The sequence below is a fragment of the Carettochelys insculpta genome, chromosome 2 (assembly GCF_033958435.1).
Source record: "Carettochelys insculpta isolate YL-2023 chromosome 2, ASM3395843v1, whole genome shotgun sequence".
Classification (NCBI taxonomy): domain Eukaryota; kingdom Metazoa; phylum Chordata; order Testudines; family Carettochelyidae; genus Carettochelys; species Carettochelys insculpta.
The window spans coordinates 274,253,444-274,271,382 of NC_134138.1; the positions used below are offsets into that span (position 1 = coordinate 274,253,444).

The 17,939-nt window shown below is 47.4% G+C and overlaps 1 protein-coding gene across 9 annotated transcripts in view; it reads left to right on the forward strand.

Annotated features, from left to right (window-relative positions):
- Positions 1 to 17,939, forward strand: part of MAP4 (microtubule associated protein 4) — a 285,144-nt gene that overhangs the window by 170,275 nt on the left and 96,930 nt on the right. For all 9 annotated transcript variants that reach the window (XM_074985220.1, XM_074985217.1, XM_074985216.1 and 6 more), the window contains 2 exons: positions 2,698 to 2,838; positions 16,124 to 16,231. In XM_074985220.1, coding sequence (XP_074841321.1) covers positions 2,698 to 2,838; positions 16,124 to 16,231 — 249 coding nt within the window. The remainder of the gene's footprint in view (positions 1 to 2,697; positions 2,839 to 16,123; positions 16,232 to 17,939) is intronic.

Sequence of the window (17,939 nt, forward strand, 5' to 3'; positions counted from 1 at the left end):
AGATGTGTACAGGAGGCGCATTATTCATTCTGCATCTCAGAAAGCTCAACGAGTGGATGCAGAGAACAAAATTCCAGTTGGAGACCCTAACATGTATGATGTCATCCCTGTCCCAGACAAATTTTATGGCTTCAGTAGATCTGCAGATTCATGTATTTTTGCATCTCAATCAGACCGTGCCATCACAGGTTCCCAAAGTTAGCCTACAACGGGAAGCATTATCAATATCTGATGCAACTATTTAACTTATCCTTGCCCTTTTCGGTATTTATAAAGATATTGGTGGTAATTGTGGCCAGATGTGGATCTCACAGATCCACCAGTACCTCCCCTTGGACAGTGTCTTAATCAGAACTCTATCCTTAACAATGGCACACAGCGCTGCCTCTCTGACTTTGAATCTCCTACAAGCACAAGACTTAACACCAAAAAAAACCTTCTTGATTGTGTCCACCTGAATAATGCACTAGGGACTGAACCATACACACCTAGACAGCAAAGATATATTCATCTTCAGAGAGGTACCAGAATATTCAAGACCTCTGAGTGTTATTTTAGAAACGTATTGAACCGTCAATTACTAGACCTCCTACTATCATGCATAAGGATTCCTGGGCGCGCGCACACCAATTGATCTGAGTGACTTAAAGGTATGGGACTGCTCCCTAGAATGCATAAAGGATCAAGAGAGGGTTCTGACACAGGTGATAAACTCCTTAAAATGGTCAGTCCAGGGCAAAGTTCACAAGGGGAATGACTTCCAGAATCCCCTTATCTTCTCAGTTGCTGCCACCCTGTAGGGCTGGGGGGCACACATGGGGCCCCAAACAACTCAAGGCACTGTGAGGAAAGGATCTATAGCATAAACATCCTCTAACTAAAGGTAGTCAAGCTGGCTTTGTGAAAGGTTCCAGGCCAGTCTAGAGGAAGGCATGTCCTGCTTCTGTCAAACAGTGTGACCGTAGTATCACATGTGAACCACCAGGGTTGCTGAGAAGGCCTGTACTGCACCCTGATGCAGTGGAAATCATGGAGAGGTCTGTTATCAGTGAGGTAGCCATGTTAGTCTATATCTGCAAAACCAACAAAAGGTCCTGTGACACCTTATAAACTAACAGACATTTTTGAGCATAAGCTTTCATGGGCAAAGACCCTCTTTGTCAGACGTCTGATGAAGCAGGTCTTTGCCCATGAAAGGTTATACTCAAAAATATCTGTAAGTTTATAAGGTGCCACAGGACTTCTTGTTGTTTTTATGGGTAGGTCTGAGTATTCTTTTCTGTCCCTTAGGGCAGCTCACATTAAATGAGACCTGAACAAGAAGGCAGTCTGGCTGAGTAAGCACAAGTGATATTTGAATCAATTGCCCAAACATTCATGCTGTCTTCCACCAACCTATTCACAAACCACATGAATGGGAAGAGAACAGTGTCTGGAGGGCCGGTTGAGAAGACACAGACACCTGCTGCAATTTGTAAAATCTTTTGATAATTCAGTTATAAAAGAAAGAGGTTTCAGTTAATTTGGTGATCTTTGTTGATGCTTTCTTCCCAATCTTCATTTCTTTCATGCTATACTGTGGTTTTGAATAATGGGGCGGGGACAAGTAGCCGAGGGACCAGTTGACATGGCATAGTCATCTGGGTGATCGCAGAGTACATTCACATTGTGATACCATACTTTTCCTTCTTTCCTTCTGGAAAAATGGCCATTTGCTTCCAACGGGAGGGAATAAGGGCGATGCAATGTGGAAGATGACGACATCACATACCCACAACCACTTGCGGGGCATTTTTGCCCATACTACACCAGTGAAAATACCCAGAATGCAATGAAGCTTGGGGAACTATGGGATGGGTTCCCACAAAGCACTGCTGCAACACTGGACCTTTGGTGATAATGTGGGAGCAATAAGTTGACTTTGTGGGGAATTTGTGGGGAGGTGAGAGTAGTCAAATTCAAATTTATGATACCCAGCATTACAAAATCGATTTTAATACGTTTAATACATTTTAATACATTTATCTCATAATGTAGATGTAGCCTCGGTCTGTAGTAGCCTTCCCTAGTTCACAGGCAACCATGCCTTACTTAGCCTAGGGCATATATTGGTAATGGGCAACCTTTGCTAGTGAGTGGGCCTCATAAGTGGTCCTCCTTCAACTTAATGGGCTGCAAGATAGTTGTAATCATGACTGTCCCTCAGGATGGGGTAGTTTTCCAAACTGAGCTTTCACGCCTAGAATTTGCGGTGTGTGCTGATTTGAACTGTAGCAGCACTTTGGATACAGATGGAGCGCACGGCTCTCAGAGTCAATGTTGTGTGCAGTGAATGCATCCCTCACTTCACACGTCCTTGCTTTATGTGCATGTCACTTTAGTAATGTTGGTAGGAAAAAAACTATGTGGATGGAAACCAACAGAATCTGGCAACCCTGTGTGTGTGCCATAGTAAAGCCAAACTTCTTTATTTCAATATTTGAGAAGTAATATGCGATTTAATTTGTTATAGTAATGTCAAGTGGCCTTTGTTGGGATTAACTATGATACTAGGCGTGGTACAAACGCATGCGAAACTTTAGACCCTTATCAGAAGAGCTCACGGTATATACAGGTGTGTTCCCAAGCAAACTTATATGTAGCTGTGTTTCAAATGAATGTATGTGTAATCAATAAAAATTCCTTTTGTACACTTAGAACCCACTAGGATAACGGATGCAGCACAGCTATATTTGCCAGAAAGTCCAGTGGCTGCTGAACCGACCACTGTTCCTTCTGCAGTAATAGAGCCTACAAGAGAGGCCAAAGCTACTGACACACTGCAGGTTGAATTAACAGGTAAGATATAAGTCTGTATTGAGGGATTATTTGGTGATAGATTTAATATTATGAAGAAACCATGGAGAGAAGTATGCACAAGCAGCAACTTCAGGAAACTTGTCAATGCTTTTTTGGTGCTGGCACCTTGGCAGCCCCAGCCATGGGATTAACTGGGGGAGGGGGCAGGGAGTCGGCAGAGTATTGGCTCCTCATTTTCACAAAAAAAGGCACTCCTTCTCATGGTGGAGAGACAGACAGAACTGCAGATGGTGAAACATAGGAAGGCAGTGAGCCTGAGTGATGTACCAGTTGAGGTATTTAAAGCAAGAGGCCATCAGGGAGTGGTGATGATTAATTTTTTCAGTAGAATTCTCTGAACTGGAAAACTTCCTAGTGGAGAGAGAGTGAATTGAATATGTGCAAAGGTAGCACAGCAATAGTGATACCTGGCTGTGGCTATAGTGAGTTATTTGCTGTGAGGATAGATCCTCCCATACTGCACCTACAAGTTAGCACGTTCGTCCACCAGTACTAATGGCACTGTTGGTGGAACAGCAGTCTACCTCTTGCCGCCTGTGGGACCTGTGCTGTTGAACATATTTATTAATGTTCTGGAAATAGGAGTAAACAGGAAAGTGGCAATGTTTTCAGATGATACAAAATTATTCAAGGTAGTTAACTACAAAACAGACTGTGAAGAGTTACAGTGGGCTCTTAAAACTGAATGTTTGGGCAACAGAATGGCAGATGAAATTCAGCGTTGGTAAGCTGCGAGGTAATGCACATTTAAAAAAGAATCCTAACTTTACATATGTAAGGATGGGTTCTAAATTAGCTTTTGCCATTCAAGAAATAGATCTTGGAGCCACAAGGACTAATTCTGTCAACCTGCAGCAGTGGTCAAAAAGCCAACAGTGTGTTAGGAGCTATGAGCAAAAGTGGTAGGAAATATCATAAGGACACTGGGTAACTCTATCTCATGCTCGCACCTTGAATATTATGCGCTGGTGTGGTCTCCCCATCTTAGAAAAGATCTAGTGGAACTGGAAAATGTTCCTTACTAGTCCCCATGACTACATGCACATGTGTCATTTGCCAGACTCTACTTCCATTGCCTGCAGTCCTACCCTCAGTCTGTTTATTCACCTTCAGGTTGTCCTTATCTAGTTAATAATCCCACAGAAGATCAGAACCTCTTTCATATTGTGGACAAAACCAGATCAGGTGCGAGTCCTCTGACTTCCAACAGCAACTAACACAACCATTAGAGAGGTAGCCATGTTAGTCTGTATCTTCGAGAACAACAAGAAGTCCTGTGGTACCTTATAGACTAACAGATAATTTGGAGCATAAGCTTTCATGGCCAAAGACCTGCTTCATCAGATGCATGAGTGTGGGGAGGGGGGCTGTTTCAGAGGGGTATTTAAAGAGTGGGGTCCCAGTAAAAGGGAGGGCCAGAGCTGACAAGATCTATTCAGTCAGGGTAGAAAGGCCCTTTATCAGTAGTATGTATGAACAGAGCTAAAAACAGGTCGAAAGCCCATAACCTCAGCCATGCAAAACGCTATGCCATCAACAGCTTCAGGAACAACTCTTACATTGTCATCCAAGAGGCCAACAAGGGAGGTGCTGTTGTCATCATGAATAGGACAGACTACCAAAAGGAGGCTGCCAGGCAACTCTCCAATACCACATTCTACCAGCCTCTGTCCAAGGATCCCACTGAGAAATACACAAAGAACCTACAGCATCTCCTCAAGACCCTCCTGATAAAAACACAGGAACAGATTTACACAGACACCCCTTGAGCCCAAACTAGGTTTATTCTACCTGCAGCCCAAGATCCACAAACCTGGGAATCTCTGATGCCCCATCATATCGGGCATTAGCACCCTCACCACAGGATTGTCTGAATATGTGGACTCGCTACTTAGACCCTATGCTACCAGCACCCCCAGCTTTCTACAAGATACCACTGATTTTGTCAGAAAACTACAATCCATTGGTGACCTTCCTGAAAACACCACCCTGGCCACCATGAATGTAGAGGCCCTTTACACCAATATCCCACATGAAGATGGACTCCAAGCTGTTAGGAACATGATCCCTGATGACACTGAGGCACAAATGGTGGCAGAGCTTTGTGACTTTGTCCTTACCCACAACTATTTCAGATTTGGGGACAAATTATACCTTCAAATCAGTGGCACTGCTATGGGCACTCACGTGGCCCCACAGTATGCTAACATTTTTATGGCTGACCTGGAACAAAGTTTTCTCAGTTCTCGTCTCCTAGCGCCCCTCCTCTACCTGAGCTACATTGATGAATCTTCATCATCTGGACCCATGGGAAGGAGGCTCTTGAAGAGTTCCACCATGATTTCAACAGTTTCCACCCCACCATCAAACTTAGCCTGGACCAGTCCACACAAGAGATTTACTTCCTGGGCACTACTGTGCAGGGAAGTGATGATCACATAAATACCACCATATACCGAAAACCCCCAGACTGCTGTGCTTATCTACACACCTCCAGCTTCCATCCATGGTGTACTACATGATCCATTGTATACAGCCAGACACTAAGATACAACCGTATTTGCTCTGATCCATCAGACAGAGACAAACATCTGCAAGACCTTTACCAGTCTTTCCTCAAACTATAATACCCACCTAAGGAAGTGAGGAAACAGATTGAGAGAGCCAGACGGGTACCCAGAAGCCACCTGCTACAAGACAGGCCTCACAAGGAAAACAAGAGAGCGCCACTCACCATCACATACAGCCCCCACCTAAGGCCTCTCCAGTGCATCATCAGTGCTCTACAACCCATCCTGAACAGTGATCTTTCACTCTTGCAGACCTTGGGAGGCAGGCCTGTCCTTGCCTATAGACAGCCTGGCAACCTTAAACAAATCCTCACCAGCCACTATAGGTCACAAAACAGTAACTCTAAGACTGGAACTAATCCCTGCAACAAACCCTGTTGTCAACTCTGCTCACATATCTACACCAGTGACCTCATCACAGGACCAACCATACCATCAGGGGCTCCTTTACCTGCACATCTACTAATATAATATATGCCATCATGTGCCAGCAATGCCCCCCTGCAATTTACATTGGCCAAACTGGGCAGTCTCTACGTAAAAGAATAAATGGACATAAATCAGACATCAGGAACGATAATGTGCAGAAGCCTGTGGGAGAGCACTTCAATCTCCCTGGACACTCAGTAGCAGATTTAAGGGTGGCAGTCCTGAAACAAAGAAATTGCAAAAATCAAATGGAGAGCGAAATCTCTGAACTGCAATTTATTTGCAAATTTGATGCCATTAACCAAGGATTAAACAGAGACTGAGAGTGGCTCGCACCTTACAAAAGGAGCTTATCTGCCCTAGGTGTTAACATCTCCACATCAGACTGAGAATGGGCCATATCCCGTGCCACCCGCCACTCCCCCACCCCCAACTGACCTGTTTTTTCCTCTCTTCATACATACTACTTTTACACCCTTTCTGAATAGACCTTGTCAGCTCTGGCCCTCCCTTTTACTGGGACCCCACTTTTTAAATATTCCTCTGAAACCAACCCCCCACTCATGCATCTGATGAAGCAGGTCTTTGCCCACAAAAGCTTATGCTCAAAAAGGTCTGTTAGTCTATAAGGTGCCACAGGACTTCTTGTTGTTCTCAACTAACACAACCATAATCTAAGATGCATCTGTTATAGGATGTGGCACCCATATGAACAAACCCATGGTAAAGGACTAGGGAGGCTAGGGTGAACATAATTTTGCTGTCAAGGAGGGAAGATCACCTAACCTGCAAAGAATTCCTCCCTCGTAGAGTTCTATCACATCCAGATAATGTCAGACAAGATGATAGTCTTTCATAAATCAACAGCATGGAAAGATCTCCTCCTTTGTTGAGAGGCAATGAAGTTATGGAACTGGTGCATTAAGAAACATGTTACACTTGCAACATACCAGTCATATGAGAAAAATAATCTGGCAGATCATCTCGGTAGGAACTTCTCCACAGACTGTGAGTGAGAAATTCACAATTCTGTCTTGGCTGAACTTTTCACCCAGTGGAAGTGCATGAGAGAGATAGGTCAGGTTCCTGGCTTCTGCATGTGGTGAGGACCTGTGAAACTCACAGCATTGCTGTACCTGGCTCCTGCCTCACCAGCACTCAGGGGAGCCAGGAAACTGACCAAAGCAGCAACTGACTTCCTGCTGCACCTAGCTCCCGGCTCGCAGCTCCCACAAGCCAGGCGCAGCTGCGCTGCTCAGTTTTCCTGTCCTCCCAAGCTGGGGGCACATTGGACCCAGGCAGCAGGGGGAGCACTGCCAGCGGTGGGGGTGCAGCAGGACCCAAGGGGAGAGCGCAGAATCCAGGGCTGAGGAAAATGTGGGATACGTTCCCACAATGCGCTGCTGCAACAGTCGATGTTTGGCCACTCTAGTGTGGCAGCACTAACTCGACTTTGTGTGGACTTTGTGGGAAGTGAGGATACTCAATATCGAATTTATAAAACCCAGAGTTATAAAATTGAATTTAATAAAATTGAATTTATCTGGTAGTGTAGAGGTTGCCACAGTGTTTTGTTTTTTTTTGAGAGACAACAAGATGCCAGTAAAATTAGATGGTATTGAGTTAGTGTGTTTGACAGTTTAAATACCTGCATTCAGTCTTGAGCAATGTTGGGAATGTGGATGCATGTGTCATGAAGGTGAATGAAGAGCAGTTGAATGAGGGAGTTGGCAGGAATCTCTGCAATAAGAATATAAACTTAGCTTCCACCAGGTAAACTAAAGAGTAAAGAATGCAAGATCTTGATTAGGGCAGCCATGATGAACAAGTTGAAATGTTAGCCAAGGAAGAAGAGAGAACTGCAATTACTACTTCACAGTGTTGTAGTGAGAATGCTCAGGTGGATGTTGGGTAAGACGAGAGTTAATAGGCTATGTATTAAAACACTACAAGCCATGATACAGGTGGCTCCTCATCGCAGGAAGTCTGAGGGAATATGAATGAGATGGCTGGCTCACGTAAGATGATATGTGAGACATTTTGGCCAAAAAGTGCCAGATCTAGTTGTCAGATTCATTGGACAAAGACCAGTCCTGAGGAAAACTAGAAAAAGGTGATTCAAGATGCTGAAGGAAGTTGTGATGAAAGCTGTCGTCGGGTCAGATGATGAAGAATAAGAGATGTTGGTCCTGGTTGAGGGAATAAGGCAGGGGTGTCCAACCCGCAGCTCAGAAGCCGCCTGCGGCTCTTTGAGCAATTAAATGTGGCTCCTGCTTGGAGCTGCGCATTGGGAGTGCCGCCCGCTGCTTTGCTCACATGCCCTTGTGCTTGGTGTGAGAAGTGCATAGCAGTGGTGGTGGCTCTGGTGAGTCACCGGCATAAAGTTTGAGCAGGGGACTGGGTGTGTCTGGCTCTGGGGGAGAGGGAGGGCATTGAGTTGTTGGGAGGGTGCCTGGCTCTGTGGGAGGTGGAGGGCATTGACTTAATGGTGGGGAGGTGGGGGTGTCTGTCTCTATGGCAGGGGTGAGGGATTGAGTTATAATGGGGAGCTGGGGGTGTCTGGTTCTGGAGGAGGGGAGGTGGATTGGGTTAGCTGTGGGGGCTGGAGGTGCCTGGCTCTGGAGGAGGGTGATTGAGTTAGAGCAAGGGGCTGGGGATGCTTGGCTCTGGTGGAGGGCATTAAGCCGCATATTATATATTTATCTATCGATAAAATAAAAGTTCTGTGCTATTATTTAGCTGTAATTTACCCCTAAATGTCGTCTTTGCACTTTGTTCATGGCTCTTTGTAACTGGTTGACCACACATAGGATAAGACAAAGATGCTGATTATGGTAACATATTACTTTCAGGGTCCATCATTAAAGTCTGATCGCATTAGGCTCTGGGTGTTGTGACCATTTTACTGAAGATAGCATATTATCAAAGCATCTAGCAAAAACCCACTATGAGTAAAAATTCAGAGGTGGGAGAGTTTGGCTGAAATATGTGGCCAGGGAGTGATAAGTCTAGGACACCTTCAACTGTTTCATTAAATATGTTCAGAAGCTGATTCTTAAGTACCTCATAGCCTGCGGCTCCTGCAGAACGTGAAGCTAAAAAACTGGGTTCTCCTTGTTTGTGGTTAGTAGTCATATATATGTATCTCTAAACTACTGACTTGTGATCCAACTTTACTTTAATCATACCAGTGTAGTCACAAGTTTAATTGTAGATGATTCCTAACCCTATTGTTCATATTGTTCACTGCCTCCTGTGAGCCTGAGGCTATGTCTGCGTTATAATATTAAGTTGGTCTAACTTATGTCAGCATGCAGCCACCACAATATTTACATTGCTTGTGTATGTATGTATTTTATTTCTTGGGTCATCAGTGAGCATCCCCATTAGGAACAACTGCATCAGTTATAGTGTCAGGCATTGTGGGATGACTTCTGAAACCCAGTAAGTGTTGATATAAGCAGCCACATAGACACTGCTGACTCTACACCTCTTGTGGAGATGGTGTTAAGTCAACATAACAGGGATGTTATGTTGTCAGGAGCCAAATACTAGTTTTGGCACTTCTTTAGCTAGGTGAATGTAAACTGTGTCAATCTAACACTGAAGCATAGACCAGACCTCAGGATTAGTTGGAGTACAATAAAACTACGGGTTGAACCTCTCTTATCCAACACCCTTGGGATCTGACTGGTGCCTGATGAGAGAATTTGCTGGACCACAGGAGGTCAATATTGTCTAGCAGCATTACTAGCACTTTCACTGCTTACGGGGCTCTTAGAAGACAAGATAGTTAGGGGAAAATTAAAGCTAAACAGCAGCACAGAACACTGAGAGCCAGGACTGATGACTGGAAAAAAACCTTCTTCTTTGAGTGGTCCCCGTGGTTGCTCCACAATAGGTGTCGGGCTCGCCCGGCGCCGCAGATTGGAAATCTTCCAGCAGTTTCTCCTGGATTGCGCATGCGCCGGCGCGCGCCGCCCCCCTGCGCGCCCCCCGGCCACATGCACGATCCGGTCCCCGCCAGTTCCTTCTCAACCGCCATCGGCTGCAGACGGAATCTACTCAGGCTAAGGCCAGAGTCAGATTAAATAGTGGTTTTTCTACATGTCATTTGTTGTTTTTGGTTATTAAACAAAAAAAAAAAAAAAAGAGAAAGCAAAGACAAAGAGAATATTAGCAAAAAAAAAAAAAAAGAAAAAAGAGAGGAGCGGATGTGAAGGCCATTTAGGCTGCCCGCTGCCCCGCAGGCCAGTGATCACTATTTGGGGTGGAAAGGCACGGATTAAGTTCTAAGTACCCTATTAACAGTAAAGGACTCACCACAATGGCCTCTTCAGGTTTTAAAAATGCGTGAGTCACGCCGTGAAGCTATGCCGGCCTCCGTGGGGCATAGCGAAAGTATCTGATGCCTGGGGGCATTACAGGCTACCCAGAAGTGTTCTCACTGTGCTAAGCTCACAGCCAGGGCCAGGAAGGACAGAGTGATGAGGCGTAAAATGCTCTTGTTGATAAGGCTCTCCAGCCGGACTTGCCGGAGAAGCCTCACCCAGAGGGGCCCTCTGGGTTGCATACGAGGAGGGCAGCTTTCTCTGACCCCCTCGGTGCAGAAACGGAGGAAACTCTCCCTGGCTCGATCCTTGCCGGCGTTTGCAGCGTGCAGGACAAGCGGCGCGCACAGCCCCCAGCCGCATACTCAGGCAAGCGGCAGCGCACGTGGCAGAGGCTGAGCCTCCGGTTATACAACAGCCGGCACCCGCAGCGCCTAGAGCGTCAGCCAGGCAAGCGCTGGACCCGGCGGCACCGCCACAGGCGGCACCGGCCCCCGCAGCACCAACGGTGCAGGGGCGCCAGGCACGGAGCCTGCAGGCACCGGAGGGGGATACCCGCGCGGTACCGCAGCGGATGGTGCCAAGCGCGGCGCTGACAGCGGGGCCAAGATCCCCGGCATAGAAGGGGGCGGTGCCGGCCCCACAGGGGAGGGGCAAGGCAAAACCAAAAGCCCGGCACTGCAGTCCATCTCCGGACAGGGCTGCACTGCTGTTAGCACCAAGCTCTCCCCCTGTGATACACACGCCGCACCGAAGGCCTGTGTCTCCACCGGCCCATCCGGAACCTCCTTCTCCGTTCCTCAACGAATGTCACCATGGCTTGGGCCACCCCGCCCCCCGGCTGCTCAATACCCCCGTGGGCGCTCCCGATCGGGGACGGAAACACAGTTGTCTCAAAGGGAGTTAATTTTAGAACCCTGAGACTTTCCTTCACAATCCTCCAGCGAGCAAGTATATCATCAACCGCAGGAGCCCGAGGGTTCGAGGGAGGTTTACCCTAGTGGTTCCTCCTCATCCTCCCCAGATGAGGCCATGGCCCCCGGGGATGTCTGTCCCCCAGATGACCTTAAACAGTTTCAGGAGCTGTTTAAAAGGGTGGTTTTCACTCAAGACATTCAAATGGCAGAGGTGCTGGAGAAACATCACAAACTTCTGGAAAATTTGAGACCCCCGGCTTCATCCAAAATTGCTATTCCGCTGGACGAAGCCATTCTGGAGTCAGCCACTACTATATGGCAGACTCTGGCCTCTGTTCCTCCAACGAACAAGAGAGCGGATAAGAAGTGCATCGTCCCGGCAAAGGGCATGGAGTTCCTCTTCAGTCGCCCACAACCAAATTCTTTGGTGGTCGAGTCGTCCCAGCAGAGGTCAAAGGCTTCTCAGTACAAATTGGGGATCGGACAAAGATGCTAAGAAGCTAGAGCTGTTTGGCAGGAAGGTATACTCCTCTTCTACCCTGCTATTGAGAGTGGCAAATTATGGGCACACCTAGAAAACCATAATTTTGATATTTACTCCAGGCTTACTCCCCTCATGGCTTCACTGCCAGAAGACAAAAAGCCGGTGTTAAAGGCGATTATTCAAGAGGGCTACACAGCATCGCGGATGGGAGTCCAGATTGCCCTGGACGTGGCGCACACGGCGGCATGTTCAACGGCTACAGCAGTGGTTGTGCATAGAGAATCCTGGCCACAGACGTCGGGTATCCCGAGGGACCTACAGGCGAAGATCGTGGACCTTCCCTTTGATACACAAGTTGTTTGCAGACTCAACTGACTCGGTCCCTCACTCCAGAAAGGACTTGAGAGCTACACTTAGAACCTTGGGCATTTATACTCCCCCATACAGGAGGGAAAAATATATCCTCAGCAAAGACGCTATGCTTACAACCACAGCGTGCTCAATATCAACGGGGCTACGGCCAAGGGCGCTATCAACAGCAGCAACAGTACAGAACTCCTAGGCGACGTTCTCAACAAAGCTGTACGCCCTCGGGTCAGGCCCAAAGGCAACAAGTTTGATGGGTATGTCGGGGGCTGCACTATCAATACCCTCGCTCAGTGCCACTCTCATCTCATGTTCCATCATCGCCTCAGACCGTTCCACTCCCAGTGGCAAAAGATCACCACAAACAAATGGGTGCTGGAGATCATAGCCACGGGTTACGCGATCCCTTTCCAGTGGCTTCCACCGACGAAGCCTCCCACCAGGCCTCACCTCAGGGACACTGCCACGAGGCGAGGCTCAAGCAGAAGGTGAATCACCTTAGGTTCATAAGGGCGGTGGAAAGAGTGCCGGAATAATTCTAGGGGAAAGTTTTTATTCACGCTACTTCCTACCAGAGAAGAAAACAGGAGATTGGAGGCCCATCTTAGATCTTTGGGGCCTCAACCGTTACTTGCGCAAGCAACATTTTCGGATGATCACAGTTGCCTTGATCCTCACAGCACTGGACGATGGAGACTGGGTTGCAACACTCGACTTACAAGATGCTTACTTTCATATAACAATCCACCCGGCACACAGAAGCTTCCTCCGCTTCACGGTCGGCCAGGAGCGCTTCCAGCACAGGGTTCTTCCGTTCGGCCTCTCCTCAGCCCCCAGAGTCTTTACCAAAACCCTGGCAGTGGTGTCAGCCTACCTGCACAGATGGGTGTTTATTTTTCCCATATCTGGGCGACTGCCTGCTAAAAGGGGCCTCGAAGGCAGAGGTCTCACGCATGATACGCGTCACAGCGGACACGTTTTCTTCGCTGGGCCTAGTCATCAACCTCGCAAAGTCAAAGTCCGAACCCACACAACATATAGAGTTCATAGGGGCACACACAAACTCTATCACAGCAAGGGTGTACCTACCTGACGCCTGCTTCTGCGTCATCAGTTCGCTGGTGCAAGTCATCACATACAGCCCCACGGTGCCCGTCTTAACGTGCTTACAGCTGCTGGGCCACATGGCAGCAGCGGCGTTTGTGGTACAGAATGCCAGGTTGCACATGTCAAGCCCGTAGCATTGGCTGGCGACCATTTACAAACCGTCATCCCACACTGTCCACAGGGTGGTGTCGCCCACAACAGAGGTGCACAGATCCCTGGCGTGGTGGGAAAACCCCGAGAATCTGCTAGTGGGGGTGCCTTTTCACCAACCACAAATTTCTATTTTTCTTACTACCGACGCTTCCCACGTGGGATGGGGAGCGCACATTGGCGACAAGGTAACGCAAGGGCTATGGTCCCCTGTGGAACAGACACTGCACATAACCATACTGGGGCTCAGAGCAGTGTTCAACGCCTGCAGACATTTTTGAGATTACCTACATGGCAAAGTAGTTGGGATTCAATACTGACAATACCTCCACTATGTTTTACATCAATCGACAAGGAGGAGCACGATCCAATGCCCTATGTGCGGAAGCAGTCCGATTGTAGAATTGGTGCATCGCCAACAACATAACGTTGAAAGCCTCGTACTTGCCGGGCGCTCACACCGTGAAAGCAGATCAGCTGAGCAGGCGCTTCACAATCACGCGCGAATGGCAGATCCACTCCAATCTGCTACGGCGCATTTTTTGTACATGGGGGTTTCCCCAGATGGATCTGTTTGCCACCCAGTACAACAAAAAGTGTCCCCAGTACTGCTCCAGGGCAGGAGTGGGGTGGGGGCCCCTGGGGGACGCATTCATGTTTTCATGGAGGGGCTCCCTAATTTATGCGTTTCCCCCACAGCGCTTATCCACAAGGTCTTGCACAAAGCCAGAAGGGAGAGAGCTCGCATGATACTCATAGTCCTGCTTGGGATCGGCAGCAATGGCTTCCCTTGCTTCTGCGCATGTCGGACCGCCCACCGCTCCCTCTACCGGTGGCGCCGGACTTACTCACGCGGGCTCAGGGGTCCATAGTGCACCCGCACCCTGAGGGTCTGCACCTACAAGCATGGCTAATCCATGGCTCAGCTCCTTAAAGACCACGTGTACGGAGGGAGTACAAGTCCTGGAATGTAGCCGAAGGACCTCCACCAGGAGGACTTACAAGCAGAAATGGAGTCAATTCACAGCCTGGTGTTGCGCCAAGCAGTAGGCTGCCCTTGACGTTCCTATACCTGTAATACTAGAATACTTATTGGACCTCAAGAGTGGTGGGCTTTTTCTATCCTCGTTAAAGGTCCACCTCGCCGCTATATCAGCCTTTCGGCATACAGAGGAAGGGCCCATGGTATTCACCCATCCTCTCATTACCAGGCTTTTGAAGGGGCTGTTAAACCTGTACCCCCCTCGGAAACCGCTTCCACCATCGTGGAATTTGGACTGGTGCTCAGCACGCTATCAGGTCCACCTTTTGAACCATTAGCCACAGTTCCTATACGTCTCCTTACGATTAAAAAAAACCAAAACCTCCCTTTCTCCTTGCAACTACGTCAGCCCGCAGGGTGAGTGAGCTTGCGGCAGTGATGGCAACGCCGCACTGCACAGTATTCTCAAAGGAGGCGGTAACCTTAAGGCTGCACCCAGCCTTTGTTCCAAAAGTCTCTTCGGAGTCCAATCTTAACGAGCCAAAAGTTTTTACCCTCGTTTTACCCAAAGCCTCACAGCTCCGGCATGGAGGCACACCTGCATCTCCTGGATGTGAGGAGGGTGTTGGCCTTCTACATAGACAGAACTAAGTCCTTCCGGAAAACTGACAGGCTCCTAGTCTCTCTCGCTCCCAGGTCAAAAGGAGAAGGTCTCTCTTCACAGAGAATCTCAAAGCACGTTGTGGCCTGTATAAAAATGTGTTACGAGCTTGAAAATGCTCCTTAGTTGGCCCCGCCCAGGGCTCACTCCACCAGGGCGGTGGCGGCGTTAACAGCCTTCTTCAAGGGCATTGCGTTAAAAGATATCTGTAGAGTGGCGACCTGGTCATCCTACGACACCTTCACTGAGCATTATGCCCTGCCTCGGGTATTCGAAGAGGATACCCGTGTGTGGACAGCAGTCCTCTCAGGGGCAAGCTGCACATAAACCGATTACCCACCTCCTTACTTGGGTTACTGCTGGGTAGTCACCTATTGTGGAGCACCCACGGGGACCACTCGAAGAAGAAAGAGAAGTTACTCACTTGTAGTAACGATGGTTCTTCGAGATGTGTCCCCGTGGGTGCTCCACCACCCGCCCATCCTCCCCACTTCGGATCTCTGTCTAGTGTTTTTCAGGAGCATCCAAGGCGGTTGGTCAAGGAACTGGCGGGGACCGGATCGTGCATGCGGCTAGGGGTGCGCAGGGGGGCGGCGCGCGCCGGCGCATGCGCAATCCAGGAGAAACTGCTGGAAGATTTCCGATTTGCGGCGCCAGGCGAGCCCGACACCTATTGTGGAGCACCCACGGGGACACATCTCGAAGAACCATCATTACTACAGGTGAGTAACTTCTCTTTATGTGACCATGGGGAAACCTGGCCACACCCATGATAAGTGGTCATCCAGCTAACTAAAATCATGCTGGATTACGGATGTTGCTGGATGAGAGAGTCCCAGATAAGAGAGGTTCAATCTTTACTTGCACTTGTATGTCTTTCCTGGTAATATATAGTCTGTATGAGTCATCCAGTTTGTTTTGGAGAGGGCCATGCCCTAGATGAAACTGTGAAAAATTAGCATCAGCCTATTTTTGGCTTTGGAAACTTAAATATGCTCATCAGTTTTGGGAAACTCAAGTATACTGCATGATTGGTATAAACTAGGTATAGGGTTTTTCAGATCACCCAGCACGGTAATGAGTATCAATTATGGCTTGAAAAAGTGAGTCCTGTAGTGTTGATTAAAGGAGGTGATTAGATTAAAAAATCCATTTTAGAAAATGAATTTCTTAACCTTTGTTGATGCTTTAGATCAGCAATACTCCCACTGCATCATTTTGCTGTGAGAATTATGTGTACTTGTTTAATTTCTTTTATACTCTGCAGCCTCTGTTCCAGCTGTGGGAGAAGGGGCTGTTCCTGCACTGGAAGAGCTGATGGTGTTTGAACCTTCTGTTCAGCAACATAAATCAGCTCTTAATGAACCTCCACCAGGTAAGCAGACAGCAGCAAGTCTGTATAAATTGTTCATAGGGACTTAAATATTTTAGCAAATTCTGTATGTAGGCCACCATAAGGAGAGACTTTTTAATTTACAGAATCACAGAATCACAGGGCTGGAAGGGACCTCAGGAGGTCATCTAGTCCAGCCCCCTGCTTCAAGCAGGATCAACCCCGACTAAGTCATCTTTAGCTCACAGTCTGCCTATTGTAGTCCAGGCTTCACAAATCAGGGAAGATATGGTCACTGATGAGTTGAAGTTTATGACCTAAGTCTGACAGACAGTATAGTTCAGACTTGCAATATGCTGGATAATTAGGGAAAGATAGTCAAATGTATACCCTAGTGTAGAGATAGCAGTCACTTTTTAAGTTATGCACTTAATTATTTAATGTTTCAACATTGATAGGCATTTTTTGATGGAAGTGAGTTTTTAAGGGGAGAGGTCTTAACTAAAAGCAGGCTAGGGAATGCGCCACAAGGGGTGATCTGGAAGCCAGCATGAGTAAAGGAGACAGCCGATGCAGGCATATACGTTTAAACAGTCAGTTTAAGAAGTGGATTGGCTTCCAGAAGAAGTTTGAAGAAGGAATTGAAGGCTGAAACAAAGGTTACTGGGGTGTAGTGATGGTGAAGAGTAGTTGAGATTTTCTGTGGGAGGCCAGAGTAACCAGTGAAAGGATAAGATTAGGGGAATGAAATAGTCAGAATGGTATGACTGGGAAGATCATTGTATATCATCTGAATGGTAATGAGTTGAGGTTAGCTAGAGAGCAAGGGGACATATTTGCTGGTACCAGGGGTGACCAAAGCCCGAGCAAGGATTGGGATGGAGAGGAAGAATGAGAGAATTCAAGCCAATGGCTGATGGGAGGAGATGTATGTATGGCCTAGGCTGAAAATATGGTGTTTCTGTATGTTTAGTCTGAGCTTCTGACAAGACAGCAAGAATGAAATTGGAGGGATAGTTGGAAAGGTGAGATTGAGCAGTAGGAAGTATGATTGTTGGAGCCATGAGATTAGAGTTTGTTTATGGTAAAAGTGAAAGTAAAAAGAGGAGGACAGAGGAAAGAACCTAGAGCACTGGTGCTCCATGAACAACTCGCAGGTGGGCCTTACATGTGAGCATTTGGAAGAATACACTGATGGGTGTATAATATAAATTTAAATATAATGTTACTTCTTCATTGCTATGATACCTGATTAAATTACTTCATTTTATTTTTGCTATATATGTTGCTGTTTGTTTTTTTTTGTTTTTTTTTTTGGTCTGACAATTTTTTTGAAGAAAATTTTCAAAGGTGTTCATTAAAAAAAATGGTTTGGCATTCTGTGGTCTCAAAAAGTTTAAGAAACACTTACTTCTTCTTCGAGGGTCCCCGTGGGTGCTCCACATTAGGTGTTGGGCTCACCCGGCGCCGCAGATCGGATCTTCCAAGCAGTTTCTGCCGGACCGTGCATGCGCTGGCGCACGCCGCTCCCTTGCGCGCTCCTGGCCACGTGCGCGATCCGGTCCCCACCAGTTCCTCTTAACCACCGTCGGCTGCAGACGGAATCCGACTAGGCTATGGCCAAGTTAGCATATTCAATGGTTTTTAGTTGTTTTCTTTAAAAGTTCTCAAGTTCTTAGGCTATTGTTAAGTTAGCCAGTTGTTATTTTAAAAAAAAAAAACAAAAAAACAAACAAACAAGAAACAACAA